The sequence below is a fragment of the Populus alba genome, chromosome 5 (assembly GCF_005239225.2).
Source record: "Populus alba chromosome 5, ASM523922v2, whole genome shotgun sequence".
In the NCBI taxonomy this organism is placed as follows: domain Eukaryota; kingdom Viridiplantae; phylum Streptophyta; class Magnoliopsida; order Malpighiales; family Salicaceae; genus Populus; species Populus alba.
Window position 1 is genome coordinate 22709260 of NC_133288.1, and position 18113 is coordinate 22727372.

The 18113-nt window shown below is 33.7% G+C and overlaps 2 protein-coding genes across 5 annotated transcripts; both read left to right on the top strand.

Annotated features, from left to right (window-relative positions):
- The first annotated feature begins 6942 nt into the window (after positions 1 to 6942).
- On the top strand, positions 6943 to 10358 carry LOC118061924 (catalase isozyme 1). The gene is made up of 8 exons (XM_035075553.2): positions 6943 to 7099; positions 7221 to 7317; positions 7905 to 8182; positions 8491 to 9267; positions 9444 to 9533; positions 9763 to 9830; positions 9929 to 10022; positions 10121 to 10358. The coding sequence occupies exons 1-8, from the start codon at positions 7085 to 7087 to the stop codon at positions 10178 to 10180; spliced, it is 1479 nt and encodes a 492-aa protein (XP_034931444.1). The 5' UTR covers positions 6943 to 7084; the 3' UTR covers positions 10181 to 10358.
- Positions 10359 to 12359: 2001 nt separating this feature from the next.
- LOC118061923 (protein NLP5) lies at positions 12360 to 18083 on the top strand. Of its 4 annotated transcripts, none has more exons than XM_073409037.1 (5): positions 12360 to 13080; positions 13235 to 14228; positions 15349 to 15396; positions 15492 to 16458; positions 16783 to 18083. In XM_073409037.1, the coding sequence occupies exons 2-5, from the start codon at positions 13350 to 13352 to the stop codon at positions 17652 to 17654; spliced, it is 2766 nt and encodes a 921-aa protein (XP_073265138.1). In that variant the 5' UTR covers positions 12360 to 13080; positions 13235 to 13349; the 3' UTR covers positions 17655 to 18083. The 4 variants fall into 4 exon arrangements, with proteins under 4 accessions (XP_073265138.1, XP_034931441.1, XP_034931442.1 ...); XM_035075550.2 differs by having other exon boundaries at positions 12360 to 12698; XM_035075551.2 differs by having other exon boundaries at positions 12360 to 12698; positions 13239 to 14228.
- Positions 18084 to 18113: the final 30 nt, after the last annotated feature.

Sequence of the window (18113 nt, forward strand, 5' to 3'; positions counted from 1 at the left end):
TACTACATTTTTTTATGTTTAATTTGATAATTATATTATATTTGATATTAGGTTTAATCTAATTCATAATTTAAATTCAGGTTTGATGTGGTATTATTATAATAATATTATTTTAACTTTTTTCAATAAAATATTTTTACAAACAAGAATTTTTTTAAAAAATAATTGAAGTTAAGCTAAGTTGAGTTTCACTTATTATGTCAACTAGCTAGGTTAATTTTTTAATCATTTTGAAATAAAATAAGGCTAAATTGCAATGAGTGAGCTACTAGTCAACCCGTCAAAACATTGTAAGATTGATTTTAAAAAAAATCACTAGTTGATCTAATTGGTAAATGGTTTTTCCAAAAAAATCAAATAAAAATCTCATGTTTTATTAATGTCAAGCTTGATTTGCTTGTCTCTCGTGTAAAAAACATCATGTCGTTTTAACGTATAGAGTGCTTTCATAGATAAATAATTTTTGATATATCAAAATCTATTGAGTTATCATGGTTCTTCAACCTATAATCTTTTAAAAACAAAATCAACATAATATTATATAGGCATCATGATTGAATTTTTATTTAATATATAATTCAACATATTAATTAAATCACAATAATATTTGGGAACATGGTACAAACCACGTTTCACAAAAAATTCAATTTTTTTTGTTAAAAATTGTTTTTTATGTGTTTTTAATTATTTTAATGAGCTGATCTTAAAAATAATTTTTAAAAAAATAAAAAAATATATTATTTTGATACATTTTATATGAAAAAACATTTTAAAAAGCAACTGCAACTACACTCCCAATACAATCCTAGTTAACTTTGATTGTTAACCAAATTAATCAAGTATTTATTTAATCTAGACTAATTTAGATTATAGTTCAGTTGGATCCGGGGTTAGCTTACTTGCTAGCCAGTCCAAGTATCAAAACAATGATTATATGGAGTTGAACAAACACCACCAAGCTACGTAATTTGCTTTTGTCAGCAGAGTAAAAAAAAAAAAATCAAATAATTGCTGGGGATGGCAGGTTAATACGACATTAATAAATCTGATCCACATATTTGTGTAATCAATTGAGATTTTAATAATTACACAATTAGTGTAGGTGTAATTAATTATACTTTGAAATAGCTAGGCTTGTGATTACTGGGTATGTTCCCTGCTCTCATTTAAAATGGTAAGTATGAGAAGTATAATTATCCTGGATTTCTAGCATGATAGCATATTTTCAATTAAATAGAGTGATGAGTATAATTTACCCTGCGTGATTTAATATAAAAAATTTATCATGAAATTATAAAAAAAATCTAGACACACTTGAGTGATGTTTAGTTGGTTTTTCCAAAGAGAATAGATAAGTACAAAAAAGAATAATAATATATTTGATTGAAAAAATAAAGATTCAAATATAAATTAAATATGTCTTAAAGTTAGTTTTATAATGAGTTTATGTATTTAAAAGTAAGAAAAAAATATTTTTATTTTTTTTTTCTATTTCAAGATGGTAATTAAACTCTATCGACTAGTGTGTTTGATAATATGATATATAGTATTTTTTAAAAGTATTTATTAATTAAAAATATATCAAATTTATTTTTTTTTTAATATTAAAAATTACAAAAAACATATTAATTTAATATTTTTTTTAAAATACCCAAACACTTTTACAAATACAAGCAAGGATAATTAACGAGAGAAGAAATATTCATTTACTCGTTTGAGAAAGCTGGTATTTTGATTTTTTTGCCCTTTTGTTTTAAACGAGAAGTGAGTGACGATTCGGTGTGTTTCCGATAAGCTGGTAACATTACCTATAATCTAAATGGTTGTTGTATTTTCACTTGTGTATTATCTCCACCGTTTATCTTTTTATATTTTATAATGGATAGACTATGTGAAATTTATTACTTTTTATTTTGATTCTTAAACCTTTTTTTATATGTAATTTAGTTCTAATTAAAAATAATTGATTTCAAATTTTTATAAAAGAATGTGATTCGAGGAGGATGGATCAAAATAAAAAACACGACAAACATGATTGGTATACCATAAATTTTAAAAAAGATATAATTTAGTCTTCCAACTTAAATAATCACACAAAATATGTACAATTTTGACCCCTCAATATTTTTTCAATTCCATTTTGGTATAAAAAATTTATTTTTGATATTTTTTGGTATTTGGTTGAGCAAGGAGAGAGAAAGAGAGATCACCGGATTTTAGTGGTAAAGAAAGAAACATGTCGTTAACATTGATTTGAATCACAAAAATTGATGATATTTATGTTAAATCGTTTCATTTAATAAGAAGAGTTCATATTATGTGTTTTTGTTCCTTGAAAGTTCATAAAAAAACAAATCTAAACCAAGGTTGATTTTTGGTTTCGGGTTAAATTTGGTTTTTAGGTCTTTTTTTGGAGGTTTTGAGTTAATAAATAGGTTTATCATGATTTTCTAAGGTGTTTTGGGTTAAAAGAACATTGATCCCAATTTCCTGCCCATCAAAGTAGTTGAGATCTGGGTAAAACACACAATGCGTCATCTTCTCTCTCTTTTTTTTTCAAAAAAATAGGGTGGACGGCATGCGTCCGCTTTAGGTGCAGCTAAAAAAAGGGTCCAATCTGCAAGCCTGCCAACGCATGGGCCTTAATAAAATGGGTCGGGCCATGCCCAACAGAGCATGATCCTTTTTTTCTATTTTTTTATTTCAATTAATGCTTCCTTTTTTTAAAAAAAAAACTTAATTATATTTATATTAATATCCCTTCTTTCTTTTTTTGTTTAGAGAGTCTCTTTTAAATAATGATGATTTTTTGGTTACGCGTTTAATTTTTGAAGATGTTTTTTTGATTCATCTATGATTTTTTTTTATATATCTTTTATATAGATGAACTATATCTTTGAAAGTAAAAAAATATTTCTTTTGATATGATATTTTTAATTTATGTAGCCTTAAATATTATTCATTTTTTCCCTTTTATTTTATCCAATCAATTTAATAAGTTTGCCTATTTCTATTATCATTTAATTAAAAAAATATTTTAATAAATAAAAATTAGTAAACATGATCGAGATGTTCCATCTTACGAGATTAAATATCTTAATCTACATTTACCTCTTGTTTTTTCAAGTATTTTTAGGCGTATTAATTATTATTTTTTATTTATAAGTGAATATGGTTTTCAGTTTATTTAATTACACATGTGAATAAACTTTTTGATTTGTACTTAATTTTTTTAAACTAGAAATTTTGTTAAAAAACACTTATATATTTAATTTTTTATAAAACATAAAAATATTTAATGGAGAACGAGTCACGTAAGTAGCAACTATTAAACCTATGTAATCTGATGAACTTGCTGATATATGCTTCTTTTTTTTTGTCCTCTTTGGGCTCTGATGCCCGGAGTTATTAACCCTGTACTCTGATTTTGGATTTTTGAAACAAGTTTAAAGCCTTGTCCTTTTGATCTTAGCATTGATTTAACTGATTTTTGGGAAAGTTTTTAGGATCATGAAGAAATTGTTACCATCATATAAAAAGAAAGAAGCTTTTGGTTTGGCCCTTGACATGGATTATGCCAAAAGTTAAGAAACTCATTTAATTAATATTTAAAAGAAATGGTGTCGTTTTGATTGAATTTCGTCTCCATAGCACTCGAGGGTTAATTTTGCTTTAAATGAAAAAGGATTGACAGAAAATCATACCATTAAATTCGTGTCTCTCACAGGGTTTACCAAAATCATCAAATCTAAGTGGAATTATCATTTGCGGCTGTGTTTTGAAAATACAAGTTTAAAAAAAATTATAAATTATAATTTTGTTTAATAATTATTTTTTAAATAAAATACATACAAAACTATAATATATATATATATATATATTAATTAAATACTTTAAAATTTATATTCAGAACAAAACACACACCACACCACATGAATGCCCAGGAGAGGGTATCAGAGCTGTTTGCACGAAGCATATCAAGGATTTTCGTATTTGGAAATGAACTTTAGAAATTTGAATGTTTAACAGCCAACAATAATAATAACAACGGTCCATTTTATGACACGAAAAAAGTAAGAAAACCAATGATTAGCATAAAAATAAGCTACTTGAGGAACCACAAAAAGGCAAGAAAACCTTGTTAGAGCTGACTTAAGAACTGAATTAGAAAAGGGTTTTGTTACTGGTATCAACCTGCAAGTTAGTTAATTATTTCTAATAAAATAACATCGTTTAATTTTAATTTTTTAAAAATTGATTTAATAAAATTTAGATTAGTTAACTGTGTTATAGTTCAATTCAACCAAATTAATTGAATTTTACCAGATAAATATATTTTATGATTTAATTTATAACCTAGATTAAATTTTGAATCACAAGTTTTTTAAATTAACCTTGTAAAATCGAGCTAGTTTAAAGGTGTTTTCATGAAAATTATAACTCATTAAAAGTAATGGAAATATCTTTATATAGATTTTTTTTTCTACTTGTATTTTTTTAAAATTAGATTTAAAAAATAACCAATAAAATATCATTATTTATTCTTTCATTACCATAAAAATTATGATGTCATAATGATGTTATAACACCTTTGAAATTCAAAATATATTTAATTATATAAGACTTATTTCCTAAGACGAGTAAGTTTTGTTTCAAAACATTTAATCAAAAAACTTCCTTTTCCTTTAGTTTGAACATTACAAAAATCAATATGATTTTAAAAAAATAAAAAATTAAAGAGGTAGCTAAAGAGAGAGCCGTTCCAGCTACAATAGAAGTTGAACAGTGGAACTACTGAAGCTAAAGAGAACTCTGTAGCAGCTTTATCTATCTTATCAATGCTTGCCGAGAACAAAGTGACAGGAATCTGGGCACGGTAGATGAAGCACTGTCAATCTTTCTACTTCTTGCATCGCATCCGGAGGGGCGGGATGAGATCGGACGGCTCTCATTCATTGAAACTCCTGTGGAAATCATGAAGAAGGCACCCCCAAAAACAAAGAATCTGCAACTTCAGTTGTTCTTGAGCAGGGATCAAACAATTCATCTTTCATGCTTGCAGCACTTCAATTTGGTGTTTATGAACATTTAATGGAGTGCAAGCAATAGAGCACAGAGGAAGGCAAATTCTCTCTTACAGCTTATGAGCAAAGCTGAACACATTTGAGATATATACCTATTGATCTGAGATTATAATAACACACAGTATTATAAAGTAATTTTTAAAATAAAATTTTATTTGAAAATATATTAAAATAATTTTTTTTATATATTTTTAACATTATTACATTGAAGTGCTAAAAAAATATATTTTCAAAAAGCAAAATCACTTTTAAAAGCCAAAATTGTAGCGGGCCGTATATACTTCACTTCCCAATTTTTTTTTTCTAAGATGAATTGGTGTAAATTATCTTTCAAGTCCCTGTACTTTAATGACTATATCAGATCACGCTACAGTTTTTGTATTTTCCAAAAAATAACAGAGTTTTTTTCAAAAGGTTTCCCACATGATTGGGTAAAGGTTTTATAATGTAAAGGAAATAAAACTCATAAAAATAAAATATTTTTTATTCAAATTAAGTAGCATTTCCAAATTAATTTTCATTTATTAAAATTAAATTCACATTTATAATCCCATATAAAGCAAACTATCCCCACGTAATAATCAAGATTTCAAATCAATCTTTGCACTATAAAAATAAGTTTGAATTTGTAATTCAATAATAATAAAAAAAACTTATTTATTGCTAACTCCCTCTTCTATTTATACTAAAACCGAAAATTATTTCCCTAAAATATTTATTTCACGAAAATTTTATTCTCTGATTAAATATATATTTTTTATTGGATTGAAATATAAACGAAATTCGTTTCATTCTATGCAAAAAAAAAAAATGAAAACACCACCTTTCAAAAAAAAAAAAAAAAAAAGGAAGTGAAATCAAGAGAATTATGCGTTTACGGCTTACGGTGGGCCACACAGCATCCCTTGTGGCCTAGCTCACACCGCTAGGCCCATTAGAATCTTTTTTGGAACCTTCTCTCTCGTAAAAAACCACAGCCGCACCTCTTCATTCGTATCTGTCATGGACATGTTTAGAGCACGCGTTTCAAGGCTTTTCTACATACGTGTCATGAAATGAGTCATCCATGTCACCTCCTGCCATGCGAGGATACGGGTTGGTTTTAGCTAAACATCCAGATTTTGGATAAGGTATTATGGAAAGAAGCCGTTCTCAATTATTATTATTATAATATCTTTTTTTTTTTTTTGCCACCCTTTCCATTCCATAAACAAATCATGATTTCACCACGTGGATCCTTTATCAAGTAAAATACCACGATGAGTGTTTAAATTAGTGTTTGGTTACCCGGATAAAAGAGAGTGAGATATAGGAGAGATGGAGACAGCGTGATTTTTCGAAAGTATTTGAAATTTATTTTATTGTAATAATTGTTATTTTTATTTTTATCTCTTCTTTTGTTTATATTTTTCCAGTTTTATTCTATATCGTGCTAGAAAAAATAAATATAATAAAAAATAAAAATATATTTAGATAAAAAGATAAATATACAGACATCAAATAAATTCGAGATAATATTAAAAAATATTTATGTATTTTAAAAATAAAAGTACACTATATATTTACTTTTGAAGCAGTAATCAAACCCTACAATGTGATTTTTTACTTAAAAAAGAGAAAGATAGGAGGATGGAAATTAGGTAAATTTAAAAGACCAAATTAAGACTACAATTTCTTAAATAGACCACTAAAAAAGATTTAATCCTCTCAATTAGCAAGTGACAACCAAGAGATTGGTTGTTAATACGTGAAACAATGATTTTGGATTAACCTTGTTGAACACCCACAATTACAAAAAAAGCCCGGGTGGACCGGGGCGTGTGGCCAATATCCTTTTTTACCGTCGCGTCCCTGTCCAGATAAAGATAAAGAAAATGGATGTGCATGGCACAAGCAGGCAGCTATGAAAATATAAATCCCACACACCTCTCCTTAACCGCCACGAAGACTTCTTCGTTTCTCTCTTTCTCACCTCCTCAAAATTCTCTGTCTTTTTCATCATGGATCCTTACAAGGTAATGATTCTTTATTCATCTCTTTCCTTGATAGAAAATATATATTTTTTTGCGTAAAATTAAATAAGTTTGTAGTTTAACACTGATCTGATGGTGGTGGTGGTGGTGGTGGTGGTGGCAGCACCGTCCATCAAGCGCTTTCAATTCTCCATACTGGACTACAAATTCTGGTGCTTCGGTCTGGAACAACAACTCTTCTTTGACAGTTGGATCTAGAGGTACTTTTATTCAAAACATATGATATCTATTACTGTTACCTTTCGGAGCTTAACATGATTAATTGCTATTGTTAAGGTATATGTTTGTCTGGTTTTGGATTTTGATATGTTATTATCCGATGTTTCTTATGTGTGGTCTGAGCTTTAAACGTTGAGGATGAAGGAATTAAACAGCATAGTTAGAGAGTTATGATTACGATTTATGTAAGAAAGAGGTAAGGAATTGTTGTACTGTTGTGGAGATAATTGTGCTGCTAGCAAATTTAATGGCAGAACATGAACTTTGTGATCAGATGCAAAGGATTTGGGCTGGGTTCGTTTTTCGATCGGAGGTTGGATGGTCTGGTTCAAGCTTATTTAATAGAAAGCAGGCTGAATCATGAACCGGGGCACACCTGATGGGGAAGGGCATACTTGTTAGCTTAGCCCAGATCAAGTACTGGCTTTGTTGTTTTCAGCCATAATTAGCATCATGATTGTTGTGGTATGATTTGGAGGCTAACTCCAAGTTGTTTGGGCAATGTATTTTTGATTGTCATGTATTGGTACACATAGGTTTGATCTGCAGATAACCTTTTCTTTGACAGGTCCAATCCTGCTTGAGGATTACCATCTGGTGGAGAAGATTGCCAATTTTGACAGGGAGAGGATTCCAGAGCGTGTTGTCCATGCTAGGGGAGCCAGTGCAAAGGGTTTCTTTGAGGTTACCCATGATATCTCTAACCTCTCATGTGCTGATTTTCTTCGGGCCCCAGGAGTCCAGACGCCTGTAATTGTCCGCTTCTCCACAGTTATCCATGAACGTGGCAGCCCTGAAACCCTGAGGGATCCTCGTGGTTTTGCAGTGAAGTTTTACACCAGAGAGGTGAGGTCTTATTTGATATTTCTGTTACTATAATATAGTGGAGGAAAGCATGTGAGTGAGGCACTGATGATGACGATGCAGACAATCATTCGTGTAGACTGATTCGGCAGATGTATCATATCCTCAGAGGGATCGATGGATTCAAATTCACTATTCCTAACCTTTTGCGTTGTAAACTTCATTTTGATGCGTCATTCTTTTCTGAAAAAATAAATTAATTCTAGTTAACTGGATGGAGCTGATTGCTTTAACTTTCCAAGGTTCCAGTTCTCTTTTTCTCTTTGCCTTACCTTCTCTTGTTGACTCAGGGCAACTTTGATCTTGTGGGAAACAACTTCCCTGTCTTCTTCGTCCGTGATGGAATGAAATTCCCAGACATGGTACATGCCCTTAAGCCCAACCCCAAGTCTCACATTCAGGAGAACTGGAGGATTCTCGACTTCTTCTCCCACCATCCTGAAAGCTTGCACATGTTCTCCTTTCTCTTTGATGATTTGGGTGTTCCACAAGATTATAGACATATGGAAGGCGCTGGTGTCAACACCTACACGCTGATCAACAAGGCTGGAAAGGCACACTATGTGAAATTTCATTGGAAACCCACTTGTGGTGTGAAATGTTTGTTAGAGGACGAGGCAATTAAAGTTGGAGGTGCAAATCACAGTCATGCCACTCAAGATCTATACGACTCAATTGCAGCTGGCAACTATCCTGAGTGGAAACTTTTCATCCAGACAATCGATCCCGACCATGAAGACAGGTTTGATTTTGACCCACTTGATGTAACAAAGATCTGGCCCGAGGATATCCTGCCCCTGCAGCCAGTTGGTCGCTTGGTCTTGAATAAGAACATCGATAACTTCTTTGCTGAAAATGAGCAGCTTGCTTTCTGCCCTGCTATTGTGGTTCCTGGTATTTACTACTCAGATGACAAGCTTCTCCAGACTCGAATCTTCTCCTATTCTGATACCCAGAGACACCGTCTTGGACCAAACTATCTGCAGCTCCCAGTTAATGCTCCCAAGTGTGCTCATCACAACAATCATCATGAAGGTTTCATGAATTTCATGCACAGGGATGAGGAGGTATCTCCCCTTTTATCCCCCCTCTCTTTTGGGCACACTACTTTAATTAGAAGCCGCGCTGTCTCACCTTCTGTTTAATTGGATCATTCTCCCCTGCTTCGCCTATTTTGAGGTTATTTTTATGTGTTTTTGCTTTTAGTTTGTGTTCTGATGAGTTATCATCATATACTCTTCAGGTCAACTATTTCCCGTCAAGGCATGATCCATCTCGTCACGCTGAGAGATTCCCCATTCCTTCTGCTGTCTGCAGTGGAAGGCGTGAGAAGGTCAGTTTCTTTCTTTCTTTATTCTTTTCGGATCTACCGTCATAAAACGAAACTGTCTTTTGCATGAATCTCGTGTTTCTGTGTGTGAGTGTTTGGGGTCCGGTTACGATGTCTAGAGCAAGAACAGGACTAGCGAGATTGGAAAGCTATTGTATGATTATAGAGCTCCTAGTTAAATGGATGGTCTGTTAACATATATACACACACGCACCTCTGGTGGTTCATGCAGTGCATCATTGAGAAGGAGAACAACTTCAAGCAACCTGGAGAGAGATACAGATCCTGGGCACCAGACAGGTAAACCATGCATCTGCTGTTACTTTCTGATAACTGAATAAACTACAGAACTGATCATGCATCATCTCTTTCTTAATCTTCTCTTTCTTTATCCCCAGGCAAGAACGTTTCGTTCGCAGATGGGTTGATGCCTTGTCCGAACCGCGCGTCACGCATGAGATTCGCAGCATCTGGATCTCATACTGGTCCCAGGTAAAACTCCCTTTTTACAACAATGTAGTGTCATGTATACCGGATCTCCATAGAAACTTTTTCACTGCAAATGCAATACTGGCAATGATGTGATGCAGGCTGATAAATCTTTGGGCCAGAAGCTAGCATCTCATCTCAATGTGAGACCAGGCATCTGAAGATGACACCAAACTGAATAAATGAAGAGGGATTTCCAGATTGCAAGCATAAAAACAAATGCTAATCTTTACTGATTGTGCGATGTCATGACAGCGAAACAACCTACCAGTTACTACTACTGTTTAAACAAGATCCTATCTAATAAATGCAAGTTTCCTGGATGCCCTTTATCTAAAATTGCAATCTGCTGTGTGGTTTGTAGGATTCATTTTTTCTTGCTATGTTCATATTATTATCATATCATGCGCGTCAGATTGAGACAACAAAGGAAATTAAAACTCGGGGTTGGAAACCACACGCCCTTTGTAAGCAAATCCTGGTTTCCAACCCTGGTGGGGAGGGTGGTGTTCTTGCCAGCAGGCTGCTGGATAAAATAAGAAAGAAACAAAGAAAATGAAAGTGATTCAAGCACAGATCAACGTCGGTAATTAATTAATTAATTAACAGGGGCGGTCCTTATCAGTAAGCAGTGTGATCTGTAAATAAAGTCGTATCCTGATAAACATTAGAGGAAAAAAAATATAAAAAAATAGTATTTCATATAATAGTAATAAGAATAGAATATGCTTGAATCTCTCAGCTTTCATTTTTAAGTTTTTATATTTCAAAAATATTTTTTAAAAAATTTAATATTTTTTAATTTTTTATTTCAAATTAATATTTTTTAATATTTTTAAATCCTTGACGTGCTAATATAAAAAATAATAAAAAAATAAAAAATATTTTAAAAAATAACCACAATCTTATTCTAAACAGGTACAACTTGGTTTGGATTATATCATTGTTCGGATTACATAATAATCCTAGTCAATATTATTTTATTTTAAAAATTAAACTGTGGTCCTGGAAAAAAAAAAGTTAAAAAATGAGTTTTATAAAATTAAATATAAGAGAGCACATATAGCAAAAAAATAAAAATAATAAAATTCATAAAATTTTTAAAAAATCTAAAAAAATTAAGAAAATAAATACAATTAACAACATAATTGAGATTGATTAGTCAATCAATTATAATAAATCATGGTCGATGAATCAAAAGAAATGTTTTTTTTTTCTTCTATCAACATCAAAAGAATCGTCCGAGTCACGTATCTTAAATGATTCAATAATTTATTATAAATGTTTACAATACTTGGATAAAAAATAAAACCTAAAAAAAACAGACCACCTAACGTTAAACAAAAAGACAAGGAGCCAGACAACTCTCACTCCCCACTCGCAGCCATGGACGTGCACCACCTGTAGTTCCCTCGTTATTGAATCCGTAATTAATTACAATTTGATTGTCAGAAGTGGCACACGCCCACTTCCCATTTTAGCAACGTTGAACTTGTCAGATTCCACCTGAGCTCGAGATCGGTTCTGGTTCTGGTTCTCTTTTTTGATGATCTCACACGATATAATATACTAGGAATAGTGTTTGATTATTTTAAAAATTGATGTTCTCATGATAACGTCAATATTTTAATTTTAGAGTCAAGAAGAGAGAGGATTGGTGGTGAAATTTATTTTTATAGCATTTAAGAACCTCCAATAATTAAATAAATAACCTTATAATAAAAAAATATTAAACTCTAAGAATAATAATATTTGTTTTTTAATTTTTGTGTATCATAATAAAGATCATGAATTATTCTATCTAGATGGTTTAACAGATATTTATAATTCTAGTATTTTTAAGTTTTTTTGTTTTGCTTAAAATTCTGTAAGTGTTTTTTATTTTTGAATATCTTAGTAAGGAAAAAGTATCTTGCATCAACATTTAATGCTGATGAAAATATCTTTTTACATAACATTAATATTAATGAGATTCACATGTACTTAGACTTAGTATGTAACCGAGCCTAAAAGGATTGAGCCTGTATTTTGTCTAATCTATAAATATTTGGGCTTATTGTGGAAATAAGTTTTAAGAAAATTAAGTTTGATATTTTACTAGAATTGTTTGAGCTTAGTGTATAGTTAAGTAAAAAAAATAAAAAAAAGTTTAAAATGTTGTTAAACCCGCTTATCCTTGAGTTTAATTTGAAGTCGAGCCTAAAAAAATTGCATCTACTATCTACTATGTTGTTAGATGCTTATATTTGTGATCAGCAATGTGCTGAGCACAAAAATATTAAATTTATTAGAAAAAGAAATAGACCCCCTTTGCTCTTACTTGTTATTCTGCTTTTGACTTTTCAATCTTTTAAAAAAATGGGTTGGGTATAACATACGTCGAACATCACTTTTTTCCCTCTGGTTTGATTATTTGGATACCACAAGTTGACTTCTTGATAATACAGCTAGTTAGAATCATAGGAATCACCATACATCCAGAGTCTAAACTGCCTCAGTTAATTACTATGGGAGAAAGAAAGTGAAGGGCTGTTTTTTTTTTTTTTGTTTTTCTCTTGTGGAGGTGATTTCTCGAGGGACAGGATTTTGTGAATGCTTGTTTCTTGCTTCACGGACATTAAAGAGAGTATAATGAAAAAGGATAGTACCTTTTGAGGGTATCTTCAAGAATCTTTGATAGTGAGTGAGCTGTAATTCCTTTGTTTCTGTGTTTTTTTTTTTTGGTTTTGGAGGTGATTAGCGAATCAGTTTGAGATTGTGAATTGGTGTTCTGGGTATTATTATTATTTTTGATTTCTTTTATCTCTTGTGGTTAGATTTAGGATCTTGAATCAAAAGTGAGAAAGGTGTTATGGTACCATATTGTAATAATCTGTGGAAAGTGTTTTTTTTTTTGTTCTTTTTTAGAATTTGCTTCAAGAACATAATGCTGCTTTGATAGATATGGTGGTTTTGAAATTGGGATTTTATTCTTTGGTTGACCTTGGTGTTAGTCGCTGGCAAGTGGTGATCTATGATCTTTTTTATCTCTGCTACTTTGGCCGACATTAAATTGCAAAAAGTGAGAAACTTCCACTTTTTTTGTAGAAACCTTCCTTTACATTCTCTGAATAATAACATAGGATAGAGATTTCATACATCCAATTCTCTCTAGAATATGTTGTTTTATCTTGATTGCTGTTGTATACGATATTTATTGTGTCTCGGCAATTCAGACAGGTTGTTTGCATCTGAAGACCGCAAGACCTGGATTCTTCTTAGAGATCACTGTCATCTGATGAAAAGCTGATATTTTTCAGTGCTTCTGGTTTGGATTTTGAAGAAAAGATTATGATGGAAGATGGTTTTTTATCACCAGGTATGATGCTGGGTGCAACGGTTGATTCAGCTATGGACTTTGACTACATGGATGAATTGTTGTTAGAAGGTTGCTGGGTGGAAGCAACGGATGGATCTGAGTTTCTTAATCCTAGTCTGTCGAATTCTGCTGCCTTATTTGATCCTTCATTTATGTGGCCATCTCCAGAGATGAACAGTGGTAATCCATCGTCTAGTCTGTCCCAAAAGGGCAGTCAAGAAGTCAGCCGTATACCATTGTTGCCAGGGAATTCTCCTTTGAGTGATATCCAGTCCAGAAGTCCTGTTGGTGAGATTGCGGTTTCGGCATACAATGCAACCGAAGGTTCTGAATTAGGAAAACGATGGTGGATAGGACCTGCTCCGAATCCAAGTCCTGGAACTACTGTGAAGAGGAGATTAATTAAGGCGGTGGAGTGCATTAAAGATTTAACGAAAAATAAAGATGTTCTTATACAAATATGGGTCCCTGTTAATAGAGGAGGCAGACGTGTTCTTACAACTCATGATCAACCTTTTGCTCTTGATCCCAGCTGTGAGAGATTGGCAAGTTACAGAGACATATCAGTTAAATATCAGTTTTCTGCTGAGGAGGACTCCAAGGACTCGGTTGGCATGCCTGGTCGGGTTTTCTTGGGCAAGGTTCCTGAGTGGACTCCTGATGTTCGATTCTTTAGAAATGATGAATACCCTCGAGTGAATCATGCTCAGCAGTGTGATGTACGTGGAACTCTTGCCCTTCCTGTTTTCGAACAAGGTAGCCGGACTTGCATGGGAGTAATTGAGGTGGTGACCACTTCACAAAAGATCAAGTACCTTCCCGAGCTTGAAAGTGTATGCAAGGCTCTTGAGGTTTGTTTTTCATTCTCAAAATGCTTCTCTGCATATCAGTTTACAAGCTCAGTTTTGCAGCCCTGAAAAGCAATTCATTGAGGAGCATTAACAAACCAATGATTGATGAAAGTCCTCATATTTCAATTCATGGAACTATCTAAAATCTGGATGTCCAATCATTAGTATCTGGCCTCTGTATGGCCTGCATCTATGCACATACAGGCACATATTTGATGCTCATTGAAAAATAAACATCTTTATTTTGGTCTTGACACTTTGTTTTCCTCTGCCAAAAAATGTGAAGTATTGCTCTTAAAGGGGAAATAACTCCTGTACTCTAGGGTTGCATTTGGTTAGTGTTTCAGAACAGAAAAGGAGATAGAAACATGTTTGGTTGAAGATACAAAAACAAAGACATAAATTAATTGTCTTTGAGACAGTTCTGGAGTGGATTTCTATATACGAGAGACATGCCCCTTTTACGTCAACTGTCTTTGTCTGTCTTTTCTATCATGTGATAGTAACCAAATGATACCTAGGAGTACCCACCACTCCATACTAAAGGAGTTGAGTCTTACTCTCCTAAGCCTCTCATCCTAGGTGCGATTTGAATTCTTTCAAATTCTAGTCATAGGGCGGGAAAGGATTACCAGTTAAGACATAGATACCAGGTCTCTGAGAAGAGTGCGTTTTGGAGCATCACTTGCTAAGTGGTTTTGGCATTGAAACCTTGAAGTTGGAGCTTGGTTTAGACACTTAGAAATATCATAAGCACATTTCTATTTTGCTGTATATTTTACATGGCAGTGCCTTGTTATCTTACATTTTCACCTTTTGGGGTTGCTTCATCTTCTTGTTCAACTTTGACTTAATTTTTTTATTCGTAGGCTTCCTTCTTGACTATATTTCTATCCGAATTCCATTTTCAAATGTATTTATGGTCCAAACTCCAAACCAAGAGTATGCTTTTGATATTTGGTGATTGAGTTGTTTCCAATTTATAAACAACAATTGCTCACCGGTTCACTTCAGATAGAGCCTTTTGTTCAAACAATATGTAATGTCTAAATTCAGAAGTATGATGGCAATTCATTTAAACTTGTTTTTTATAGCAATTTTTTTTTTTTTTTGCTTGCAGGCTGTTGATCTTAGGAGTTCTGAAGTTCCAAGCATACAGATTCTAAAGGTGAAACAAGAAAAGTAGCAGAAGAAAGTTGATACTCTTTTAAATTTCTTATGTTATTTTTTAGATCATGGTGGAACTTTTTTTCCTTTCACCAGGCCTGTGATATGTCTTACCAAGCTGCATTACCTGAGATTCAAAAGGTTCTGAGAGCTGCCTGTGAGACACATAGATTGCCCTTAGCTCAAACTTGGGTCCCGTGTATACGACAAGGCAAGGGAGGATGCCGGCATTCAAATGAGAACTACTATCATTGTGTTTCTACTGTGGATGATGCTTGCTGTGTAGGTGATCCTGCTTTCCAGGGTTTTCTAGAGGCTTGCTCAGAGCATCACTTGCTAAAAGGTCAAGGAGTTGTTGGGGAAGCCTTTATGACTAACCAACCTTGCTTCTCAGGCGATGTAACTTTATATGGCAAGACTGAGTATCCTCTTTCTCACCATGCAAGGATTTTTGGACTGCGTGCTGCTGTTGCAATCCGCTTGCGAAGCATGTACACTGGTACAACAGATTTTGTCCTGGAGTTCTTCCTGCCCGTGGATTGCAGGGATCCCCAAGAGCAGAAGACAATGCTCACTTCACTGTCCATCATTATCAAGCGTGTTTGCCAGACTTTACGGGTAGTAACAGTCAAAGAACTAGAGGAAGAAACTGATTTGCCAGTTAGTGAAGTCCTAGTACCTTCGGATGGTAGATCTAGTGGAGAAGAGATGTCAACAGTTAAAGAGCCTTATTCAGAAAGGAATGCTAGAGATAATTCACCCTGGACTGCCAGTCTCCTGAAGGTCCAACAAAGTGGAAGTAACGCCTCTTTATCTGAAAAAGAAAAAGAAAAGGTAATGTGTGAAAAATCCATTGAGTCCAGGCACAATCAAGAAGATTATAGCCTAAGTGGGAGTACTAAATATGGCGGAGATTCTACTTCTGCGGAAGGTAGCTTTTCAAGTGTCTGCAAGACTAAACCAGGAGAAAAAAGGCGCACCAAAACAGAGAAAACAATCACCTTGCAAGTTCTTCGGCAATATTTTGCTGGCAGCTTAAAGGATGCTGCGAAGAGTATTGGTGGTAAGCTTTATTCCATTATAGTGTATTTTATTTTTTTATTATAATGAATGTTTGTTAGAATTCATATTTTGGGTGGCCAGTGTGCCACAACGTAATTAGCATGTGTCTACCCTTCATTTGCAGAGTTGTATGTATGACAATACTCAGGAACAAGTTACCTCACGATAAAGTACTGATGCTCAACAGTTCTCACTACCCTGTAGGCTGTAGCTCATAAGTTCACTGCAGCTTCTGAATCTATTTTTATATGACACGAACAAAGCTCTTCTTCAATTCTAATTGTCTTTGTTTTGGCCTCTTGTCTGCTTTCTCCACAAATTTCAGTTTGCCCCACTACATTGAAAAGAATATGCAGGCAACATGGAATTAACCGCTGGCCTTCCCGAAAAATCAAGAAGGTTGGTCACTCCTTACAGAAACTCCAACGCGTTATTGACTCGGTCGAAGGTGCCCCTGGCTCTGTTCAGATTGGTTCCTTTTATGAAAATTTCCCCGAACTCGCCGCACCAAATTCATCAAGAAATAGCCCACTATCAACTTTAAATCCAAGCAGTCATCCGAAACCATCAGGCATGCAGCTTGAGGGAGGTACTTTCAGCTCCCATGTTGCCGAACCAAAATCACCGTCACCCTCATGTAGTCTTAGTTCCTGTTCTAGCCATAGCTATTCCAGTACAACACAGCAACATCCTTCTGCAATCACTGTTGCTGCTAGTGAAGACCCAAAGCTTGGAGAAAACTTAGGCAGTGGTGTTTTGAAGAAGATCAGAAGCAATGCAGAGCTCCATGCATCAATTCTAGAACGGAAGCTAATGCCGCGATCCCAGAGTCATACAACTCTTACAGAACTGGGGAACCGTCCGCCCTTACCTAAAGGTAGTAGCCGATTATCTCAAGAGATGGATGGTCACAGAGTGAAAGTCTCGTTTGGAAATGATAAAATCCGGCTCCGCATGCCAAACAATTGGGTATTTAAAGATTTATTGCAAGAGATCATAGGACGGTTTAATTTAGATGACATGCATAGATATGATCTGAAGTACTTGGATGATGATTCTGAGTGGGTCTTGTTAGCATGCGATGATGATTTGGAGGAGTGTATTGATGTATGCGGTTCAGGTGATAACCAAACAATTAAACTCTTGATTGAAGTTTCTCCTCATCCTTGGGGGAGGTCTTTGTACAACAGTGGGTAGTCTTGATCTCTCCAATCCTCCATTGAATTCAGCATTGGAGTTCGACGTTAAAGTCTTTCTGGTGGGCATGAAACTCGAGCATTATAGACAGTGAAGTTGCTGGAAACAATCAGAATGGTTCCACGAACAGGGAATACAAAGTTCACCGTCATGATCTGTATAGAAGAGATGACATCAGGAAGCTTGTGCCCAGTTTTTTGCAAGGGTTGGGATTTTTGGAATCCTTTTAGAACATTAGCTGAACAAACTCATGCATCACTCGGTAGTCTGTGAAACAGAAGTTGATGAACTTGCTTATCTGTTATTCAGATAATTTTCTCTCTGTATATTTGATGGGGGAAGCAAGCAATAAACTTCTCCCTTGTTCATCCGCAGAAATGTACTCTTCCTCATCAGAACTAAAATCTCCAGATTATATTTTTTAAAATATTCCTTCTGTTCTTGTCAGGGTTTGATGAC